This window comes from Blennius ocellaris (assembly GCF_963422515.1).
Source record: "Blennius ocellaris genome assembly, chromosome: 13".
NCBI classification, from domain to species: Eukaryota; Metazoa; Chordata; class Actinopteri; order Blenniiformes; family Blenniidae; genus Blennius; species Blennius ocellaris.
In genome coordinates, this window is record NC_137662.1 from 19232031 (window position 1) to 19255132 (window position 23102).

The 23102-nt window shown below is 41.0% G+C and overlaps 1 protein-coding gene across 1 annotated transcript in view; it reads left to right on the forward strand.

Annotated features, from left to right (window-relative positions):
• Positions 1 to 254: 254 nt before the first annotated feature.
• adam12b (ADAM metallopeptidase domain 12b) overlaps positions 255 to 23102 on the forward strand; it is a gene marked incomplete at its 5' end in the record, with an annotated part of 87328 nt that continues 64480 nt past the window's right edge. Inside the window, 3 exons of the mRNA XM_080507951.1 lie at positions 255 to 369; positions 14764 to 14885; positions 17525 to 17598. Of these exons, the coding sequence (XP_080364077.1) occupies positions 255 to 369; positions 14764 to 14885; positions 17525 to 17598 (311 nt within the window). The remainder of the gene's footprint in view (positions 370 to 14763; positions 14886 to 17524; positions 17599 to 23102) is intronic.

A 23102-nucleotide genomic window follows, 5' to 3' on the forward strand; every position in this document is an offset into this window, starting at 1 on the left:
GAAAAGTTTTTGACAGCTTCTTTCTCGAAGTGACAGCCTGAACGCATCTCGCTGTGGACTGTGTATGGTGAAGCGTTTTGGGTTATTCTTTTTTTTTTTTTTTTTTGTCTCTCCCTTAATATCTGCACCGCTCTGACCCGTGTGTCTCCATCCGATCACCTGTGCGAAGTATCCGGCTGCTGCCGCAGTCTGATCGGAGCGCCTTCGCGCCCACCCCCCCCCCCCCGGGATCAGTCCTCAGGAGAGCGGCCACGATGCGGACCTGGAGGCGGCGGAGGAACTTTGCTTTTCTGCTTTTCTCTCTGCGCGTCTGGTGCCTGTGCGCCGCCGCGCAAAACGCTGACCACACGCTTTCCAACGCAACGGAAGGTGAGTGGCTGGCAACGTTTCATTCGTCATTCGTCTGGTCGTTTTGTGCTGCAGATGTTAAAATCATGAGCACCTAAGCGGGAGATTTCCAGGAGAGTCGGCCCTGGATTTGTATTTATTTCAGTGGGAGTGACTGCGTGCTTAAAAAAAAACACATGCAACAGCATCCATTCATCCCTTACTGGTGACATTGTCGACCCCCTCCCCAAAATGTCTTGAAGCTCCTTCTCATTGTCATGCTGTGTCACACTTCGGGTCAGCCAGGGAGGAAATAGAGTTTGTTATTTTAGATCCATCTTTGGGTTGAGATGGAACAATAAAGGGAAGTCAGACCGCTGTCACAATGGACAGATGAGTTTACCATACAGGAGGATGCAGCTCCTCTGTAGGCTGTAAACATAAACCAAAACAGGATGTTGTTTTTGATCAGCTTCTAAATTTAAGCCACTGCATGAATGAGAAGTGATAACAGATTATTGTGCTGCTTATGAGATGGAGCATGTGCCACTATACCAATGTGTGTTGCAGTATCAGAGTGAAATTGAAGAAATAAAGGAGGAAAACAAATGGAAACCTGGATTTTTTTATTGTCAATAATAGTAGAGGGTGCATACATTTTGCTGGTCTGTCAAATACAAAGAGTGTCAATTATAATTGAATCCAGGAGATTATCTCTATCATGTCATTCAAATATATAATGGATCTGTAAAATGCACTGCTAAAACAACACTGCAAGTCATTCACATTCAGAGGGGAATGTACAATGCTCACAAAGTAAATAGGAATGTCCTCACACACTGATAAAAATAGAAGTTTGGTCACTTATACAAATAATTTATTACTTTCCACCTAGCAAAAAGTGAAGTGAAGCACGAGCAGAAATGCACTTATTGTTACACACTTGGTGCAGGCGAACATGAAGCCCGAGGGCACATCATTAATAGTATCGCAAGAATTAAAGCAAAGCTTCCCTGAAAATTACCACGGCTGGTGGAGACACAGAAAGATACGGCTCAGGAGATGTTTACTGCAAACATCCGCTCAACATGGGGTCATTAGAGCTCTCACTCACAGAGTGAGCTCATATATGAGTGCGGGGAGTAAAAATAGTTTTGAGGGGTATGGTGGGTGCTGAAATGGAGCAGCTGCTTTGAAGTTAGTGGGATGTTGACTTTGGGATTCAATCTGAGTTGTAACCTGGTTTGATTATGTTTATCATTGCTGCTGTCTGGATGTTAGTGACTTGACATGAAGATAAAGACATTTTGTTTGCCACCACATTCTCTATGTTCTCCTAGAAGATTGTTTAAATTGAATGAAAACAGGGTTTCATAGTGTTCACCTCACAGCAGGTTCAAATCCCAGCTTGGGGCCTTTCTGTGTTATGTTTACATGTTCCCTCAGTTCATGTGTTTCTCCAGACACCTGCAGGTCTGAGCAGGAGTTGGTGTTATTTTTCCTCTTTTTACATGTATGTCCTCCTGTGTTCCATCCTCACGAAACCAGTGTATAAGATTGTCATGATGAAGTATTGATTAAGAAACGTGGTAGCGTTTTATAGCAAATGCTGTTCCGGGTATATAAGGATTCAATATTTGCTGTAGAAAAATTGCAGAGAAAATAAAAAAAAGCACGGAATCTTCAGACAGCTTTATTAATTTCAAATATGACATATACCAATGATGTATCTTGTTTTGGTTTGTAGGAGTATTCATGTTCTCCCTGTGCCTGCATGATGTTTTCTGGGTGCTCCAGCTTCCTCGCACAATCCTAAGACATCGATGTGAGGTTCATTGATGGCTTTAAACTAGTTGTGTGTGCTTTTGTCTTTTTTTTTTTTTTTTTTTAAAGGCATTTCTTACACCTAGCAAAGAGCACTGTCAGATTATTCAATCCCACCGATCAGAATATGTTTGCATATCTTTTAGAAATGTACTGCTTATTTAATTTGAACGACTTGTTGCCTGATGTAATTTAAGTAGAAGTGTAGGTGAAGGATGAAATTACACATTATCTCGACGGAACATTAAATCCATAAATATCCATTCAGCCAAAATGGTTTGGCTTAAATGTGGCCTAAATCCGACACGACTGGTTACTTGACTTAACGCGGATTTGTGACGAGCGCCCTGCCAGAATCGACAGAGCTTGGGCCAGCTCCACGAGTTGACGCTTGTCCAAAGCTAGCCTGAGTGATGTTAACTAAAACTTTGTACCCTCAGTGAAACTCTGCCACTGCTACACTTCTACTGCCAAATCTGACAATCAGACATGGACCAGAGCTGACTGACATTCAGTCCTCCTGTGCCAGAACATCTCCGAGTGTGCCAGCTCAAATCGGGCTCCTGGACAGAGTTCAGAAACTCTTGTGTTCGCTGTTATTGAAGTAAGTGACGCATCAGACACTGAGCACTTTCTCTTCGTGAAGTCTTGATCGTGCACTGATGAATATAGACCTGCTCAGACAGTGAGAGTAATGCACAGCTGAGTATTTTTTAAAGGAGTACTTTTGGATTAAAGTCTTGCTCTTGCACTTTATTGAGGTAGAGAGACAAATAGGGGCCTATTAAAGGGTTTTATGTCATTCTATGATTCAAATGTCCATCACAGTATTTTTCTCCATGTTACACTGAAAGAAAGTCCAAAGTAAAACGTTAGTTTGTATTCAGCAGTCTTTATTTTACATTCAGAATGAATCACTTCATGTTTATGTATGCTGATCGAAAGCTCACATTCAAGATAGTAACATGAATCTGTTTGAATTTAAAATAAGTCTCTCTTTATGGATGCTGGTTCAATTAAAATTTAAAAGCGCAGGCTATCAAAAAAATCTACAAAGTCAAAGTCAGGTGATTAGGAGTCCTTCCAACCATCTTCTCATTAAAAAAGAAAAAAAAAAAGAAAAAGTTGTTTACTGGACTGTGGAGCACATTTGAGAAACTGTTTGCGTCTTCTCATGTCAAGTGTCAGAGCTCAATTGCCTTGTGAACTTCTGCGGCAGGAATATAAGACGTCCCATGAGGGCAAGAATCAAACAGGCTATGTTTACAAATCTTTGATGAATCGTTCTGTCTCTGGTTCCGTGTCTCTGTCTGACTCTCTTTGTTTCTCTTCTGCATATCAACTGGTTTTCAGAGGGTCTGATCCATCTTTTTTTTTTTTTTTTTGTCTCTGGGTGGAGGAAACTCAATAAATAATTAGAGACAGAACCAAATGACCTGGATTAGATTTTAGGATATCATCTGGTTAGACTGCAGCGTCAGACAGAATTAATTAGAAAGATTAGAATGTCTGTGTTGCCTAAACAAACCGGCCAAGAAGAGAATAGCACCTGCCCCAAGTGCCCCGAAACATGACGGAAATCCATGCTCGCTCCCTTCGGTTTCTCAGACGTGTGACCCACCTTTCAGCACAGTTTCCTGGGAAGTAACTCAAACCCATCGCGCAGTCCGTGGTGGAATGCTGACGTCCCGGTTAAAACAGCCCACTCTCTGCTAAAGCCATTTAGGAAGCATTTTCACCCTGTTCTGTCTTCCAGACCCTTGAGGTTGGTGTCGCCTGACATTTTGAGGACAGACTGGCATTGATTTGTTGGCCACAAGGGAAGGACGGGCAACGCTGGAAACGTCTCCTTCTGTTAAGCCTCATTGGCCATTATAGCCATCAAGTGTGATTTAGCTTTCTCCTGCTCTGTCTGTGGAGGACATGCCCACAGATATACTAGATAAGCTGAGCTGGCAACATAACGAAGTACTAACCAAACAGTGTCCGTGAAGCTGACATGTGCACATACAATAATGCTCTCAAGCGATTCAGATGTCTATAGTCACGGGGTAACTCAAGGTGGAGAAGAGGGGGAGAAAAAAGGAGTGTGGGAGAGTGATATTGCAAAACTTTGAGAATCTGGCATTAAGGCGACAGTGGAGCTAAAGACCACCGCCTGCAGAGGCCTGACAGACAGCAGCCAGTCATGTGCAGAATGGATGAGGGTGGATGCATTCTCTCCTCATCTGCATCAGCCTTCAGAAAACCAAAAAAGACAGACAGGTGTGAAGGCAGTCACCCACCTTTGCCGCGGTGATTGAATGTGTCATACCTACTGTGAAGCTCCGATATTTTTGTGGGACAATTTCCTGTGCACTGAGGAAAAAAAAATATTACTTTTTCGCAGAGCAAAGAGACGGAGAAGCGAATAATGAATAGATGTAGAGTGGCAAAGGAACATGGAGTCACTCCTGTCACAACTTATCTGTGAGCGGCAAACTGCTGATATTTCTGCTGGAATACAGAACGGAGGCAAATGGTGGATTTGAGAGTTGGGCAAACATGCAATTGTCAGTTTTCACATTCAAAATGACTGAGTGGCTGGGGGGGTGCAGCCGGAAAAACAGGGGAGCATTTTGGCTTGCACAAAGCAGCTGCTGAACATATTAATTTTTCAGAACAGCCCCTGCTTGTTTGTTTCTTTTTTCTTTTCCTGACAGAACGCCCTTCTCGAGAAATTTTAGGTTTCGCTTGGATGAGAATAAGGACAAAACAAGAAAGTGGACTGATGCAACAATGCGATTTGGTCTTGAGCCTCACACTGTTGCGCAGCACGCTGAACCACCAGGTCGCCCTACATCAATAATTTCACAGCAGAAAGGTTACCGCTACTCTGTGTCAGTGTATTTACCTCACAATGTCATTGATTGGATCCAGCCATGCTCTTCACCGTTATATTGCTGATGGTTTTGATGGAAGGGGAAGAAGCTGTTTGGAGAGGAATGTTTTGTGAAGTAAACACCTTTTTACACAGACAGACCTCTGCGGCAGTGGATGGTTTAGCTTCGCCAGCAGCATTCAGGGCCTCTCGATCCTTGTGCGCTGTGGGAGTGCGCACATACTTCAATTTTCGAGCTTGAACAGACGATGTTTGGCACTGTTGGGGTTTTGTGTAAATTTAGTACATGTTGAGTCAATATCTCATTGACTGGTGGTATAATAGATTGCGGTTGACCCATTATCTGCACAAATCTCCCCCAAGCTTTCAGCTTGCGTGTGATCCTCTAATTACTGGTCAAGTTTAACCACAATTGTGCTGAACAGAGATTTTATGCAGCTTGCAATTCAGAGAGAACATTTTGATGGGAAAAAGTGATTGAACTACTAAGTTTCAAAAGAAATATTTAAAATAGAAGTTTGTGTATTTCATACACTGTTCAAAGAAATGTTAACCCCTTAATCGGTCTGATCTTTGACTCAAAATTGTAAACTATTAGTTTTGTTGGCAATTACAAACTTTGTGTTCAGATTTTGTATCACAATTGCATACTGGCATCTTGGAACAGGAAAAGTCAGAGGACTATCACATTAAGTATAGGGCTCATCCTCTGGGGATTACAGATGTATATTCAACCATCAGATCACCATCTGACTGAAATGGCAACCCACAGAACTATGCCACTGGCTTGATTGAAAATCTATATTTTGTTGAACCCTGTCTCCACAAAAGGCTGTTAGGTGAACCAGAATGTGTGATAAGTTCCATTTAATCCCCAAATCCTTCAAGCTGAAATCCTTCAGAGACATAATGCCCAAATCTCTGCAAGTCAAGATGGGAATTGGCTTTTTTTTTTCCCCCCGCGGATGGGAATGGGACACAAAAGCAAACCAGCCCACCTTGGGGAGTGTTGTATTTCTCTGCATGGCTGTGCTTATTTCATCAGGCTAATAATGGGGATCTGTTCGGAGTGGATCTGGGAGGTCCTGCGTTCAAGCTTAACACCTTCTCAGCTTCAGCTCTGAGGACTCCAGGGTGTCATCGGGTGGAACGTGAGCAATGTGACAGCTGATAGAAGAAGGGAGTGCTAAAAGGAGGCAGTGAGGGCCAGACGACAGAGATGAGACAATATGGGCTGAGATTGCTCCACAAAAATGTAGCTGTTTCATTTTTTTTTTTTTTTTTTTTTTTTTTTAACCAGAGTGAGGCTGTTTAAAATCAGTATGGACACATTACTGGGAATTACAATGCTGGTTTGTTGTTTTCTTTGTTCATTGGTGAATGACTTTGACATATGGCCAATGAGTTTCTATGACTTTGTCAAAACGTGGTACTAAAAATCCCTGAAGGATCTTATAGACTTAAATCATACACTTTTGTCTTTAACCCGAACTTCTCTTGTGACATTGACATTTTTATTATCATATAAAATATTCTGACAGAAGCTGATTGCAATAAAACGTGCAAATTTCTTTTGTGGTCAGAAGATAAATCTCATGTCTTCAGTAATGCAGTAAAGTCCTTTTTTTTCCAGATGCTGCCAACAGGTCAGAATTTTCACTCAACTTAGAAGAACTTACAGTATATTAGCATCTGCAGTAAAAAGCATCCCAAATGTGGATTCAGGGGGGAGAAGTTTCCCAGACAATGTATGACATTAGCTCCGACCGGCATTTTCCTCAGAATTTCTGTCTTTTGAATTTGTTCAGCACATTGACTACAGATGTAGCAAAACTCTATCAATTCCCAATTCCTGCCAAATTTGGAATTGACTGCAATGCTAAACTACATCAAAGCCTCGAAACTGCATCTCCAGAAAGGTGGGAACCCTTGTGACCAGCTGACTAAGAAAAATCAAAAATGGTGGAGTGCACTCCAAACAGGCCGTCCGTTCATTGTAGGACCAACACATACTAAAATCTACAAACACTTTGTCTTCGATTTACCCAACAAACACGTTTTTGGATTGTGGAAGACGGCCAGATCACGCCCACGAACGCAAACCTTTCTAGAAAAGCCCCATGCTCATGTCTGGGATCTCCATTCTACGAGCCAAGCACCTCCAGTACGACCTTGTCGACTCCTAGAACACACCACATCCATCCATCCATCTTCTGCATCACTTTATCTAAAATTTTATTGCATGGGAGCTGAGGATTTCCTCTCCATGTGTCTATCTACACCACTGTGCAGCCTCATATTGGAGGTCTTAAACTACTTATGGGTTTAATTTCTGAACCATCTAAAAGCACAGTTTTTGACATATTTTGAAGATAGGGAGCACTGTGATAAGCACTATTGGAGTTAAAAAAAATATTTGTTTCTGCCTTTTGGGAAAAAGACAGACAATGCAGTAATGTGGCAACAATATTTTGCCGTCGTCACCCACAACCACAATTTCCAAATAGATATACTATTAACTGAACTACTACATGTTCATCTTTTTGAGGGTGCTTTCAGTACACACCTTTGAAAATCACAAGTGCCTGGAAATTGCAGCTCTGGTCACCAATGTCTTATTGAATACACTACAATTTCCATTTTACTGCTTGACAACGCAAACCAGCGCAGTAAAAGCAGGCCTGTTCGTGATAAAACACAGAGATGGAAAAATCCATTTGTGAATTTTAGTCTCAATGCAGAAGACAAACCTGTACATGTGTTTTCTGACTGAATTTTTTTTTTCAGTTGTAAGATGTTTCTTTGAAGTAGTTCCTCGCATCAGACATCAATTCATTTGCGGCAAAGTAGCTGGGACTTCAGAGAGCCTCAGTCCCCCTTTTTTAAACATTGCTATTACTGCGCCTGAATTTATTTTATGACTTGAGGAACATCATATTGAAGAACTGTGTCAGCAGCAAGGCTTCTTTTACTGTTTATAGAAAGAAGAAAGGATTGTATAATGTGCACTTTGATGTCCTGAAAGCAGGAAGTATTTGTTGTGAAAAGAAGCCGAAGCTTTGCCACGACTCGCACTGAGCCCAGACCTACTGTAATAACATGTAATGCAGTCAAAGATTAGCTTGATGTCTTACTGTGTCACATAGTCCCTGCTAATTGAATAAATACCAGGACAACCTTGCAGGCATCAGCGACTGATTCATGTTGTGGGATCGTGTCAGCTTTACCTCGAGGAACAGCTTTGTTAAGACCGTCAGGAGCTGCGCTGTTTCAAAGAGACCTCATTCACCATTCTCTTTGTTAAGGTCTTTTTATTTCCAAGGGCACATTGTAGGTGTGTCATCCATCGTCGTATTTAGGTCAGTGGCTTTTTTTTCTTTCTTCCACAGAATCAGTAATCAGGTGTTTATAGAGTTCCACAGCTTCACTTCAACGTAAAAATCAAAACAGTTTTCCACCTTTAATCCTCAAGTTACTTATCTGAGAGGATCTGTGGTTATCTGTGGCAGAAGCAAGAAAAGCCTCGACACCTCAGCAGCATATCATTCCTTTGCTCTAATTCCAGTTTTTCTCAGGAGGGTATATCTCACACAGACCCATCTAAACAAGCAAAAAATACATTGTTTTTGAAAAAAACAAACATACTATTGGTAATGTTGTATGCATTCTAATCCCTGATCCTAAATCTAAAAAGACAACTTGTAATGAGTGTTTGTTTAATTTTGAAAGTTTGAAAGAGTCTACTATTGTGTAGTGCACAAAAGGTATTTGTGTGAACTTTATATTATAGTTCTCAGTACAAGTATGCATATGCCAAACATCATTAAAATGTGTATACTGTATATTACCCCTTTGCTTGGTTTGAACTATCAGTTCAAAGCAAATCTTAACATAAACAATAGAAGGTTCAGAAGATAATCTGGTTCAACAAACGTTTCCATTGAGTTCCTGCAATGCTAACAAATTGCCCTATTTAGGTCATCGTTCTGTTTTTCAAATGCAAAGGAGATTGTTCTTGGTTCTGCAATGTAACTTTATGTCTCACATGGTTGTTTGGGAGTTCACAACATATGTGCCAACATTCAGCCAAGAAATACTCATCGTGTTAAATTCATCCATTTATTCAGATTCCATATGCAGTCAATCAAACGTGGCCATTTCCTGAACAACTCTCTGTCCATCACTTGGCCAATATTTAATCCCACAAACCTGACACAATGTATGTTGTCATTGAACAGAAAGTAATTAACTAAAATAGAAAGCGTTTATTAATTCCAGAGCACAATTAAATGATATCGTCATGGCACTTGCTTTACATTTATTCAGGACTACATCCCTGATGTATGTTTACATAAATTATGGAATTACAGAATGCTTTAGAGGTGCGAGTGCACGTTTCGTTTCTCTCGATTCTTGCCTTTATGCTAAACCGAGTCGCATCTCAGTTGGCCACAGTGTCATTCATCCACCCATCTTTCAATCCTGCTTTGTCAAAGTCACAAGGACTGATGTTGCCATAAATCAAGGAGCAGGCACTCTTTGGACAGGCTGCCATCCATCACAGGTTAAACACACACACTCAGAGCACACACACTAAACATTTAGGTGTCGGTTGTGGGAGAAAGTTGGCGTACCTTTAGGAAACCCATGCTGTCACAGGGAGACCACTCAAATCCCGCCATCAGCGAATTGTTTTTATTTTGTTTTTGTCTTGCTGTACAAATGTGGGGACACAACAATTTTAAATAGTGAGCAGCCCTACAATGATATACTTGTCAAGTCTGTAGTGCAGAGGTTTTTGCAAGTTGATTAACTGGTTTTTGTTTGACTATTTCAGCTTTAGGGTGGAAAAAAAGCACTCGATTACTGTTAAACTGGGAAAGAGAGTAGTTTCAAAGAGTTACCTTTTTTTTTTTTTTTATCTTATACCTACTATTCCACTCTCAGATGCTGAAAATAAACCTCATTAGCCTCACCAACCCAGTTGATGATCTATAATTAAACAGAAGAATATATAAACGCTTGTAGTTTATCTTCTGATATTCTCGATGTGGACATGGCGCCTGTATTTTTTTTTTCTGGTCTTAACTCAAAGATTTCTGCCTGAATGCACCATTGATTATAATCTTCACAAGCTGCTCTATTCTGCATTGCTTCTTTTCATTTCATTTATGCTCTGTGAAAGTGTCATCGGATAAATGAAACGTTTGAGAAAACAAGCTGGCCGCACTAATGATAACACCTACCTCACTTTTCATGCTGCGGTTTCAGCTTGGCTCGATACCTTGCCCATTTTGCGATCGATATGAGTGATCAATGCAGTGGGTACTTCCAGAAATGATTTTGGGTTTGATCCAGACTCCCATCGAATTTGCAACAGATGAACTCAACCTCTGGTGAGTGTTGTTCATCAGCGTTCTGGTGCAAGACTATCTTCAGATTTTTTTAATTTTAATTTTTTAAGCCTTTTTGTGTATGCATGTTAATTTCAGTCATTTTTCGAGGGAAAAAAAAAAAAAAAAGCTCTTGAGTGACTCACCCCTGGTCACAGTTTACCTGTTTAGAGTAGCTACAGATGGAGGCTCAGAGTGGCAGCTTTTACAGCCTCTGCAGATATAAATCTTTGTCATTATCAACTTCATAATTTGAATTTTCATCTTCTCATTTTTCGGTGTTGCCAAACAACGGTACATTTTTCTGTTACACCAGAGCCAAGAGAGTGTTTTAAAAAAATTTTTTTATGCACTTTCATGCTACGGCATAATTCTTTCTTGTCCATACAAATCCCGGCACATTGCACGTATTTCATATGCAAATGTTGTTTGAGGCTAATCAGATTGCAGAAGGTCTTAGAAGTCCCACTGTGACATTCACTCTCTCTTGTACTCCCTGAACACCTTTCCTATAGATTACCTTCATCCACCTGTTTTGACCTTGTTGATTTTCTCTTTTTAGTCTCAAGTGAGGGACTACTTAATGGCTGTGTTGTTTGAGTATATACCGCAGCAAAACAGGTTGCTTTTTTGCTCCTAAACAAAAACAATGCTCAATCTGCATCTGTCAATATCCATGGATCTACAACCCCACTTTCAAAAGGGCAGGGACAATATGTTAAATGTGAATATAAACTGAATGTAACAGTTTGTATGTTTATTCAATATGTAAAAAGTCACATTTATGCACGATGCAACATAGGCAGCATGGTAAAAGTGAAATATATGACCATATAATGGATTATTTATTGATTTCAGATAAAAGAACAAGGAATATTTGGAAAATTAAATGTGACAGGAACTATAAAAGGCTTGGAGGAGGGTTTCAGGGAGGCAAAGTTGCTTTGATATGAAATCGAAATCTAATCAAAAATTGTGGAACAGTTTTGAGAAAAAAAACATTTTATTCTAAAGATTATGATTCATTACCCATTATATATAGTAACTGTTCTAATAATTAGCCAGAGACTTAGAAAAATATCTTTGCGTAACACTGTCGTTCTATATATGTGATCTGTGGGAGCTCAAACAGCACAGAATGACCTATTGGAAAACCTCTGCATGGTATCTAGAACACATCCAGGAATCATTATCTGCCATGCCATCGACAAATGTTACTTACACACGATCCCTGTAAAGAAAAAGCCAGAATTTGTCTTCTCAGGGTATAATCTATTCACTATCATATAATTTTAGAACTGCTGTAGCAAATCGTGCCACACACCCATTAAAAGATAGGGAGAAAAAAAAAAGTCAAATCTCTTGGATGAAGTGGGTAAAGGTATATTAAAAAGACTTTCTGACTGAAATCAGACAACTTCCTCCGCTTGACAATTGTGGCTCATTCAGTTTGCTTATGTCATGGGCTGTGTCACTTCCCTGCTGAGTACATCAGCCACTGTTTGAAATCCCATCACCTACCAGCTCATCAGCTTTACAGCCTAAATGCAGATATTAGATGGAAAAAAAACGTCTTTGTTTGCTCATTAGACATGGAGTTCCCTTTAAAAGGAATCTGATTTGTGTTGCTGTTGAGGGGAGAGCGATTTTTGGCTGCCGAACAGAGCTTGTGTTTTTTTAGATACAGGACCCGCAGCAGATTCTCCCTTGTGTCCTGGATTGGGGTACAACTGTGGTTGGCTTAGCAATCATGATACTTGCAAGAAAACATGTCGGATAACCCAGTTTTAGTTTGAATTTAAAAGGTTCCCACAGACGACAGACCTATGAGAATGATGGTGAATGCCACATTGAAATGGAATTCATCTTCTGGGTCGCAGTGACAAATGATGCATACTGAGCAGTAGTATGGAGAAAAGGCTTGACACACACACACACACACACACACACACACACACACACACACGGTCTACCTTGCCAGTAAATGCCTTATTAAAGAGGTTAGCACGCATCAAACAAATTGCCTAAACATCAAACAGCCTCCAATACCTCTGAATCAGGCATCCAACATTAAAGACAGTCTATTACTTCTCTCAAAAACTAACCAGCAGTGTGGAGAAAAAAAAAAAAAAAAAAAGGAAACGGTACTGGATTTTTACCTCTTATGTATTTCCTTGTGAAAGACAAATGCATCCCATTTAGTCTTTTTTTTGTATGTTTAAACAAGTTTAACCTTCAAGGAAAGATTGCCTGAAAGTGAGCACAGACTTTTCATCGGCATCTATAAGAGCAGATCTTCACCACACATCAATTATAGCCCTCCAGAAACAACTATAAACACTTCAGTTCTTCGATGTGGTCTAAAAAAAAAAAAAGAAAGAAAATGTGCGAGCTCGTTTGTTTCTGTCCCACCGCAACCTGCAGTCTCCTCTCTGAATCGTCCTCATTTAATGAACACAAGCTTATTTAGTATCTGAGAGATCCGAATGATTTGTGAGGAACATCAGTGGAAGTGTCGAAGGCTTTTTTTTTTTTTCTTTCTTCTTCTTTTTTTTAATTAACAAGACGTCTGCCTGACTTTCCTTTTACGGCTCTCCTTTAACGGCGCTCTCGCCACAGCCTGTGGTCTCAGTCATGCTGCTTTGTCTGTCTTAACGCTGGCTTGCATGGACCACTAAAACCAACAAACTACCACCGGCACATGTTCAAATATCCCATTAAATGTAGGAGGTCTCTTTTATGCCCGTGTTAGCCTATTATGCACCGTGGATAAATGGAGAGTCTGGGCCACACTCGTAGCACAGGGCAGCCGTCGTTTGCAATTTATTTGATCCGGTAAGAGACGGAGGTGAGACGGTACCGGAGTCATCACTGATTTCTGTCACCGAACGCAAGAGCCCGTCAAGATGTTCAATAGTCATCGTACATGCAAATCAACACACTTCTAGGCAGGAGGATTTTAGTAAACAGAAGAAAAAATGATGCATCCCGGTCTGTAAAGCGGAACTCTTGTCGCATATTGTGTCGTTCATTAAACACATGCACACTGCAACAATCTCCAGAGACTAGGGGGACACGTCTAGACTTGATTGTAAATAAAGATGCATCACAGTCTCCCAGGCCTGATAGTCAGAGCGTGAAAACAACACCCCCTCCACCACACACGCACACACGCACGCACGCGCACACACACACACACACACACACACACACACACACACACACACACACACACACACACACACACACACACACACACACACACACACACACACACACACACACACACACACACACACACACACACACACACACACACACACACACACACCACCCTGCTCTGTCTCCACTGTCTGTGGGTTTGTAGTATTTATTGGGCTTCACAGGAAACCCACTGTGTCTTCTACAGTGCAGACATGCTCAATAAGACCGCGGGAACATTAGGGACAGCCTTCAGTTGTCTGCGGGAGAAGTGGGTAGAGAGCTGAGAGACACACTGAGGGGGCTGGGGGCTTGGGGCGGGCGACTGTGATCCTCACATTCAGCTTGAAGCACTAATACAATTTGGCATGCTTCATCTTACGCTTATGCTATGTATACATCCCTTACTGTTTGCCTCCCAAGTGAGCTGACTTTTAAGAGCTAATTAGCTTAACTGACTTCTAACTTTGCTAATTTAATTTCAGTGAGAGTGAAAAAGTTGACTTGAGTGTTATGTTGAAGAGGAAGTGGGAAAGCTCCTCTGCAGAGTCCATTTCTGACCTTCAGTATGAGCCCCCCCCCAAAAAAGAACTATTTCATCTTGCCAGTTGTTTTCTCCCATTCTGTTTTTTTGTTTTTTTTAAATAACATTCCCATGTGGCAAGATTGCACTGGACGAGTTACTCATAAACTGCGTGAGAACATCTATTATTGATGCCCTGTCTGTGGCTTTGGTCCTGTTGCAGAGGTCCTTTGGGGGGAAAGCACATCCACTCTCAGGAAATGGAGTGAGCTTTTACTACTTCTTGCCAGCACTGTCCACAATATTTAATAGTGCTGAGGCTTCCCTGCCTTTTGATGCATTAATGGGGCCTTCAGAGAGAAACATTACTCACGTTGTTGTCCCCTTTGTTTGAGTGCATTTTGAAACTTAATTGATTCATTGATCAGGGTGATGTTTTGCATATGACCTGGAGGTCAAATTAAAAAAAGAAAACGAAAACTATACAGACTACATTTTATCTAATTGTTGAGATGTGGATCATTTCTATTTGCAGTTGCAAAGCTGTGATGCTTGTTGTGTGACGCTTGATTTGATCAGATTCTCATTATACTGTGCTGATGATCTTTTCACAGGAAGTCGTCCAGACAGAGCCGAGCACCATGGGAAGGCAACCCGACCACAGCGCTTTGGGACCACCGTACCTCTGATGCTGAATGGAAAAGAGCGCAGACCTCTCAGCCAGCTCACGGCCGGGGTAAATACTCACAAGACCATTTAGCAGCACGACCTTCTTGGTCGTAAGCAGGCTGAGACGGCAGCTGAACCGACGCCAGCAGTCTCAGCCAAGTGTGGATGTCTGTCTTTCTGTTTGACATAACCACAGTATATGATTTCCTCCTCTGCTGCTGGCTTACTTGATTTGCTTCAAAGACTGTATTTTTGCTGTTTTCCCCTTGTGGTATAAACTCTGTTGTGATTCCTCCACTCCCTCGCTCCCTTCGCCTTGTTTTGAATTATTGCCTCTTTTGTTCTTTGAATATGATCTTGCCCTGTAGGCAATACAGATACTGGAATTACTCCTGAATCTTAACATTTTTGACAGTTTTACAATTCAGCAAAAACCAGACCTGAAGAGTTTGACCACTTTGTAGTATTTTGCATACTCTGTAATTTCCTTTCTATGTCACACCATACAACACTAAAATATGCACAGATACATACAGTCAAGTTATCTGTTTGTGGATCCCTCTGGTTTGTGTTCTCAGGCAAGGAGAGCGAGCATGTCCCACTTACCACAGCTGGAAAAGAAAATGTTTGAAATTCGGCATCCCCCACCGCAACGTTAGGGAAACTTTTCCAGAGGAGGGAAATGCGTAGGTGTTGAGAAACTCCCTAAGCAATCAGACATTTTTCCTGGTCCGGGGAAGTCACCATCTGAGAGAGCTGCTTTTTTTTTGGTTTGTTTTGTTTTTTTTTCCTTCTAACAGAGTCAGTCAGCAGGCGATTGCAATGATGTTAATTACATGAACATTACAAACATGTCTCACAGGCATGTGGGAAATCAAACCTCAAGCTTTATGGACTTCATTATGCACTCATTTTCAAAAACGTAAGAAATGCTTCCTCCTCTACCACTGCGAGCATGCAGCATTTTCTCTTTGGCAGAAACAACAATTTCATTTAAGGCTATCTCCAAATTGACCCCCTCCAAATTAAAGTGACCACAAGGGCAGCTTATGATTGTCTTATCAGAGATTGCAGTAAGCTTTAAACCTCACTGGGTAACAGATTTATATAGCTATTTCTTGTGCTGGTAGAAGGTTATCAAGAAGTAAAGAATTGCACAGCCATTTCTTACAGTCTTTGCAGAATGGATAGACACAAACATGCGCACACACACACACACACACACGCAGAGAAACAGAAACAGTCGACAAAGAGCTTCAGAATGACGACAACGACAAAGTTATTGGCCCGAAGGCATCGGTCAGCAGTACCAAAAAATGTCACACAGAAAGACCAACCAGTGCATCTCAAATGTCAACTCCTCACACATAATCTCTATCTGTTCCTCATTCAGCGCATCAATATTTTTAAGCATCTCTACAGGTTCAGATGCATGAACCTGTTTTGTTCTAAATTTCCCATCTTTCTTTGATAAGATGACACCATGGTTATCCAGCACGGACTTACTCTGCCTCCGTCCTGCTGAATGAAGGCTGCTTCACTCTGATAACAGCGGGTCTCTGAAATGCATGAAGTCATCTGAGAGCTATTTGTTGGGAAATTGGAGTTCTGAAATTTGATAGAGGCTCAAATCTCCCAAAACACATTTGAGAATGCCAGGAAAAAAAAAAACCAAAAAACTTCTGCATTATTATCATCTTGGTGGTGAAATAAGTAGCATCAAAACACTCACCGATAGTGGTCAGAGGTGTTTCTGCATTGAAATTGCCTCAGAAACTTGTTGCACTGAACTTATGTTCTAGGCTCGCTATAGAAAATGTGATTCACATCTTGTATGTTGCAAATATCATCATCCTCTGTACCAGTGTTTTTTATCATAAAAAAATAGAGAGCTGGTTTATGTGATGCAGTGGTAACTGTGGCAAAAGCAATCAGAGTTATTGAGGAGCAGCTATATTTTCGGATTTATAACTGGCATGTCTACTTGAAGTGCAGCCTAACAATCACACATCATTTCGATAAAGAGGTGAGTCACTGGCTTTTTCCATCATGCTATTGCACATATTGGAAGCAGTTTTTCTTTTTTCTTTTTTTTTTTTTTTTTACAGAACAACGGGGGGCTGTAAATGCGGTCACCTTGCAGAGTAGTTGCAGGTGTGCAGCCTGTCGCCTGACAATCTTCAGCTAATAACTTGGTCTGGCAGGTCCTTGTTTCCTATGCAAAGACTACAGAATAAAAATAATCCTGCAATTGAATAACAATTCAAATTTATTTGCTGTAAAATCTCTCTATTAAAAGTCACATCATGTGAAATGTTTATTATGAAGCAGGATAATGGACTCAGGCATGTGCAGTATTTGTCCATATGTATATCTCACTGTCTGATGAATTAAATTGATTAATTAATTCCGTTGTGAATACATTCATTGTACGAGGTTCTACAAAAATTCCAACCACTTTGTGACAGCATTATTAGATACATATTGCTTATTCCACTTGCCCCCTCTGGGTCATGCAGAGACTTGAGGAAGTACAGCATGTGGAAACTTTCTTCCTCTTCCTCTAACACCATTGTGTCTTGGAATATCCTGCTTTGCGCGCAGTCTCAAAGTAAGATGAAGCCTCCCTCAAACGCTGATCCACAGGCAGGATGGGTGAGATAGAGGCAACACCCCCAACGCTCCTGACATCTCCTTGTGTTTCAGACGTATCCTGCGTCTCTCCAGCTGCTGGTAACTGCGGAAGGTGAACGGCTCGTCCTGCTGCTGGAGAAAAATGAGTAAGTTTCTCCTGAGATGAATCACAATGTCCATTCCCATGTTCACTGTAAGCACAGAAAGAAAGAAATCCAATTATGAAACTTGATATTTTTTTATGCTAATTGAAGAGAGCCAGATAGTAAGAAACACTTACTCTTGACTATGGCTCGCTGAGTTATATATGCAAGAAGGAGGAGAAGTTGTATGAGCCTGGGCTATGATATAGTGAATTCAAGGAAGGGGAAAATAATATGTCCCCTTGTGATTGGACTCTTTTATGGTTCAGTCCCTCTGAAGGGCCGAAAGATGAAAGCTGATATATTAAAAAAAAAAAAAAAACAAGGCAGAGAAGAGCTCGGTGGATGTGCTTGTTGTGCCCTTCTTTTCTCTTTCTTTCTTCTCATCAATGCTTTTCCTTCCCTATGGCAGAAAATGATACGGTCAACTCTCAAAACGCGGGGTTGGAATCATATGGAGTTCATAAATATGGAGATACACACACAGATACTCCCAAACTGTGTCCTATTGAGTGAAAATATCCATAAAGAGAGGGGAAAGAAAGATTGCTGTAAAGCCAGAAGACAGGACAGGTCACATATCCTGAGAAATTTTACAATCTCACAAGAAAGATGTCCTCGGTGATTGTGTTCTCGTTTCTGCCACTATTTGTTATTCAGCAGGACTGGAGACATAGTATTTTATCCAGCTGCTGTGGGATACAGATATTTGACATTGAATTGATGGGCTTGGTCTGCTACTGGTCAGACCCCCCATCAGTCGTAACTCTTGAACAAACTCACATCAGACTACAGAGATTCAGAATTTGAAAATGAAAAACAGACACTGCAGAAAACCAGGGTTTCCCCCTCAGTGCATCGCATGCTTGGCAGGCAGTCGGCTCAGACTGACCACCATACAGGCCTCGGCACTGGATATCTTTCAAATCAAGATTAAACTGGGCACCGCATGCACAGTTTGCTAGTTGGGATAAATGTTGGTGTCACCAATGTGGCACCATCTGTTGTCAACTGAGGCATTGAGCTTTTCATCCTGCCTATATTTTCTGGAAGCATTCCTAATATCCAGAATATCTATGGATGAATTGTGACATTTGAGAGACCATTTAAAATGAAAACAAGTGTAGAACATAATAGGATTCACAAAAATGCTGAACAAACCGGCATTTTTCCCTCTTATTGTGTATCTAACTCCTCCCGAGCCAAAAATAGTAGAGAATCTACAGGGAGTTACAGCCCTGTTTTGGTGTCATTTATCATCGTGTGAGCAGAATGTTAAACAGAGGCGAAGGTGTTCAAGGAGGTCACCAACATCTCAATAGAGGTCAGAGCCCAATGCACAGCGATTGCACTCATATTGAGGAATTTTGATTCATATATTAAATCTCAATTTGTGAGTGTAGCAACTGTTCTCTATGCTTTACTAAATATCCATTACATTTGTAATATTTAACTGTTGAATTATATATCTCTATTTATCTATTTTGGACTCACCAAATAAGAAGCATGAAATCTGATCATTTAAAAATAATTTTGGAGAAAAATTAAGCCTGTGAGTGTGACAGAAACTGCATCTGAAAATGTGCAAATTTGTTTTTTGTTTTACTTTTTTTTTTTTGGAGTGACCATGAAAACCAAGCTTCTAGTGATTTTCTGTGAGGGGGGCAGCCCATTAATGTGGTGGTTAACATTCTCATCTCATATCGAGAGTATCTCAGGTTTGAGTGCTCATTGGGTTGTAGCCTCCCTGTGTGGTGTTTGAATGTTCTCCCTGTGCATGTGTGGTTTTTCTTTTTTCGTTCTTTTTATTTTTTTCCGACTAGCCAGTACCCTTACATAGAATAAAGCTGTATAGAAACTGGATCGATTCTGTCTGTTACAGTCTACAACTCAAACTGTGGTGCAAAACATTAAAAGAAAGCACATGTAGAAATAACTTTCACCACTCCACTTTCTTGACGGTGCTCACTTTTCTATCATACAATCCAAACTACTTCCTCCAAAACCTGAAAGATCTCATTGCATTAATGCTCCCGTCTCGAAAATGTGCCCCACTTTAACACACACAAAAAAGACTGTCCTGACTAACCCGTCCGCTCCTTGTTTTCTAAGTGACCTCTGGTGACCTCAGCCTCAGCTGTGATTCATCCGTCACCAGCCGTCACCAGCCCGGGAGCACGTCACCATTCCCATCCGGCCTGTTCGCTGTCAGGCCAGATGTGTCCTCTGATATCGCTTCACCAGTTCAGCCAACTCAGAACAGGTGGTCTCTGACCTCCGTGTGTCAGCTGTGTCCAAGTTGCATACGTTCAGTCTGGGGCAGAGGAAGCGATGAGGGCACATGGAAGGAAAGGCCTCGAGGTTCAGAGAGTTAACTGCAGCATTTCCCATTTTTACCCAGAACTGCCCTTCCAGCTTCACTCGCAGATGCTCACTGTCAGCATACATTTCTTCTGTGGGTTTATATTTTTATGCCTCTCTGCAGTTTATATTTAGTGCTTCAGGCCTGTAAGAAATAGGGTGTCTTTTCCTTCTCCTTTTTTTTAAAGAAACTTGATAGAAGGAATACAAGTCTACAGATGTGTCCGATTTAATGTATAGCTTCCGTCGGGTAAAAGCCCCTGCTGCAAACATTTTTTATATTTTAGGGCACCGAGCAGTGTCCAGACACAAAACAATTTGCTTCTCAGCCAGTTTTGAACATTGCATTTTAGGTAATAATGCTAAAATACTGCAGTACTTTTCCATGGTTGATTATGCTCCAAAATAGCAGCTAATGTACTTTAAATGTTTAACAATTTATTTGAGTGACCTCATGAGACAATAACATTATAGACATTAAAGCATTGGATTTTTTTAACTTCATTTTGAATGATGAATGCAGTTTCAAACATTTGGAGGTCAAAACTTTACAGTACATAGAGTAAAAGAAGAAACTAGCTCTAGTGGAGGAGGACAGATTGAAATGCAGTGCACAGACCTCTGGAGCGTTAAGTTGTGCCTCTGTGTGCTGAGTTATTGCAGGTTTTTCGATGAAGGCTCATCCTTTTTTTCCCTTCTTCTTTTATTTTTTTCTTAGATTTTACATGAATCTGCTGAGCCCATGCAGTTTACTCATTTGGCACTGCTGCACAGTGCACACCTGTTCCAAGGCCACTGTGAGATGATCTTGATGCTCACCAATATAAACACACTACTGGATCCAATTAATAAACAGTTTGTTAGCCGCTTGGCACCGTCCCACAAGTGCTTGGCTACTTGCAAGACAAGTACAAATTTACTGACGAAGTGGGGGCTCATTGTATGCATGTGTGCATGCGGATACATGCATGTTTTCTAAGTGGAATACACAAAGCTTTTTTTTTTTCTTTTTTTTTTTGGGAAAGCCTTGTAAATGTCACAGTTTATTTCATATGGTTAAACCTCATTAGACTGGTAGAGGCCATGTTTCCTGTGTCCTTGCCAGCCTCTGGGATTAAAACAGTTGAAAAAACACTGTTTTGCCGAACAAGCTCCTTTTCACAGACTTTGTGTCATTTTCACCAGCTATTAGCACAAGGATCGCCATTACAGTTGTCAAAAGAGGTTCTCAGCAAACCTCAGTACATAGTGTTTCTCTGTGAATGCCAGTGACAAATAATCATCATCTCAGAGTAAATATTTGTCGGTTTGTACTCTGTTCAGAATTTCAATTTCTTCAGGTTTGTACTTGAGTTCCTCTCGAGGAAGTGACTTAAATGAGCCTTTCTTCTTTGCCATTTGCTCATGTGCTTGCTCATTCAAACCCAGCAGTACAGTTAAACCACAGGAAATGTATGCCCATTTCCATAGGAGTGCTGAGAATAAGTGTATTTCAGGCTTGATGTGTTGCACAGTCTAAACGGAGCCAGACAGACATGAGGACGTGTGCCAGCAGCAGCTGCTTTGAAGTAAAGCATTGATCAATGGCACAGTTGCCCAGCTTCAAATGATTAATGGTAGTCGTATGGGACATTCCACATTAGTCTTGATTAAAGACTTCAATAGCACTGTCTGGGGGACCAAGGTGTGTGTGTGTGTGTGTGTGTGTGTGTGTGTGTGTGTGTGTGTGTGTGTGTGTGTGTGTGTGTGTGTGTGTGTGTGTGTGTGTGTGTGTGTGTGTGTGTGTGTGTGTGTGTGGTGCGTGTGCGTGTGCGTGTGCGCGTGCGCGTGTGTGTGCGTTCGTGCGTGCGTGCGGGAAATGAGAAGAAAGAAGTAGCAAAGATGGTGGGTGTCAATAGATTTTGTTCCCCCCCAAAAAATATGTACACATGCACGCATGTTGTTTTTTTGTTAAGATACGGCACAGCTCAAAAGGCCCAAATGGAAATAAGTTATTTGCATTCTTAATGAAAACCAGATCGAGTCAGGCCTCGGTTGGAAACCGTCTGAATTAAGTACCTGTGTGAGTTTCCTTAGGTTATGAGTTAGACCGTTTTCATTCCTAAATGGTAAAATACAGCACTTAGTCTTAGGGAATTACGGAAATTTTCAACAAAGACGGCTTCAATAAAACTGCCTTATCAGCCACCATTTAAAAAAATAGAGGTGGATCATTAAGGACTATACAGGTCAAGTGTCAATATATCTTAAATGTCGAAGGATCGATGATCCAGCATGTTTCTCAAAACCCCTGCCAGTTCATCACATTTCATTGTAGTGCAGTTGATGGTTTGCCTGATTAATCACTTTTGCGTTTTTTGTATTCAATACTGCGCTAACATTGCTGAATGTCATTTACGCCATTGTGATATTGTGATTCATTCGGCCTTATCCAACTATAATATCTTCCGACAAAAAAAATTCTCTTTTCAGCTTTTCTCCTTGAAACACAATGAGCTGGATGTGTCCGCGCTGGAACTGGCTTTCTACACAAGACCATACATTTCCCAGTGAGAGCATATCCTTTCATTCTTCTGTGGCAGGAAAGAAAGGAGTTAACAGCCCGTTTGAAACACATGGCCACATCTAAACAACATCATTATGTCTTTTTTGACAAAGAAAAAAAATCCCCATAGCAACATCCTTGGCGTGTTTTCCATGAGAAAGAAGATGCCACCCCCATTTCAAAAACTCGACTGACAATGTCAAGAGGAATCATGATGTGTGGTACCACAGAGGAGGTGTATTATTATTGTTGTTATTAGTATTATTATTATTATTACCCAGTCAGTTCAATGAGCAGAGTTTTGGTCCAGACAAAGAAAGATCCCAGGTTTCCTTTGGACTTTAATTGGATCTGTCAAGGGTATGCGATACGTTGAACTATGTGTGGCTCCCTCTGTTTATGTGGAAAAGCACATAGGCTTGTTTGGCTGTCAGCTGCAGTTCCTCATCAGGCTTGTATGTGTAACTAGTCAGCAATACTGCATTCCCATGCGGTCTAAATAAACACATGCTGACCTTATGACATCTGCAAGGTCAGGAACAGGATGGACACAGGATGTTGAGCGAAGGGAAACTTTACAGGCAACTTTTTGACAATTTTT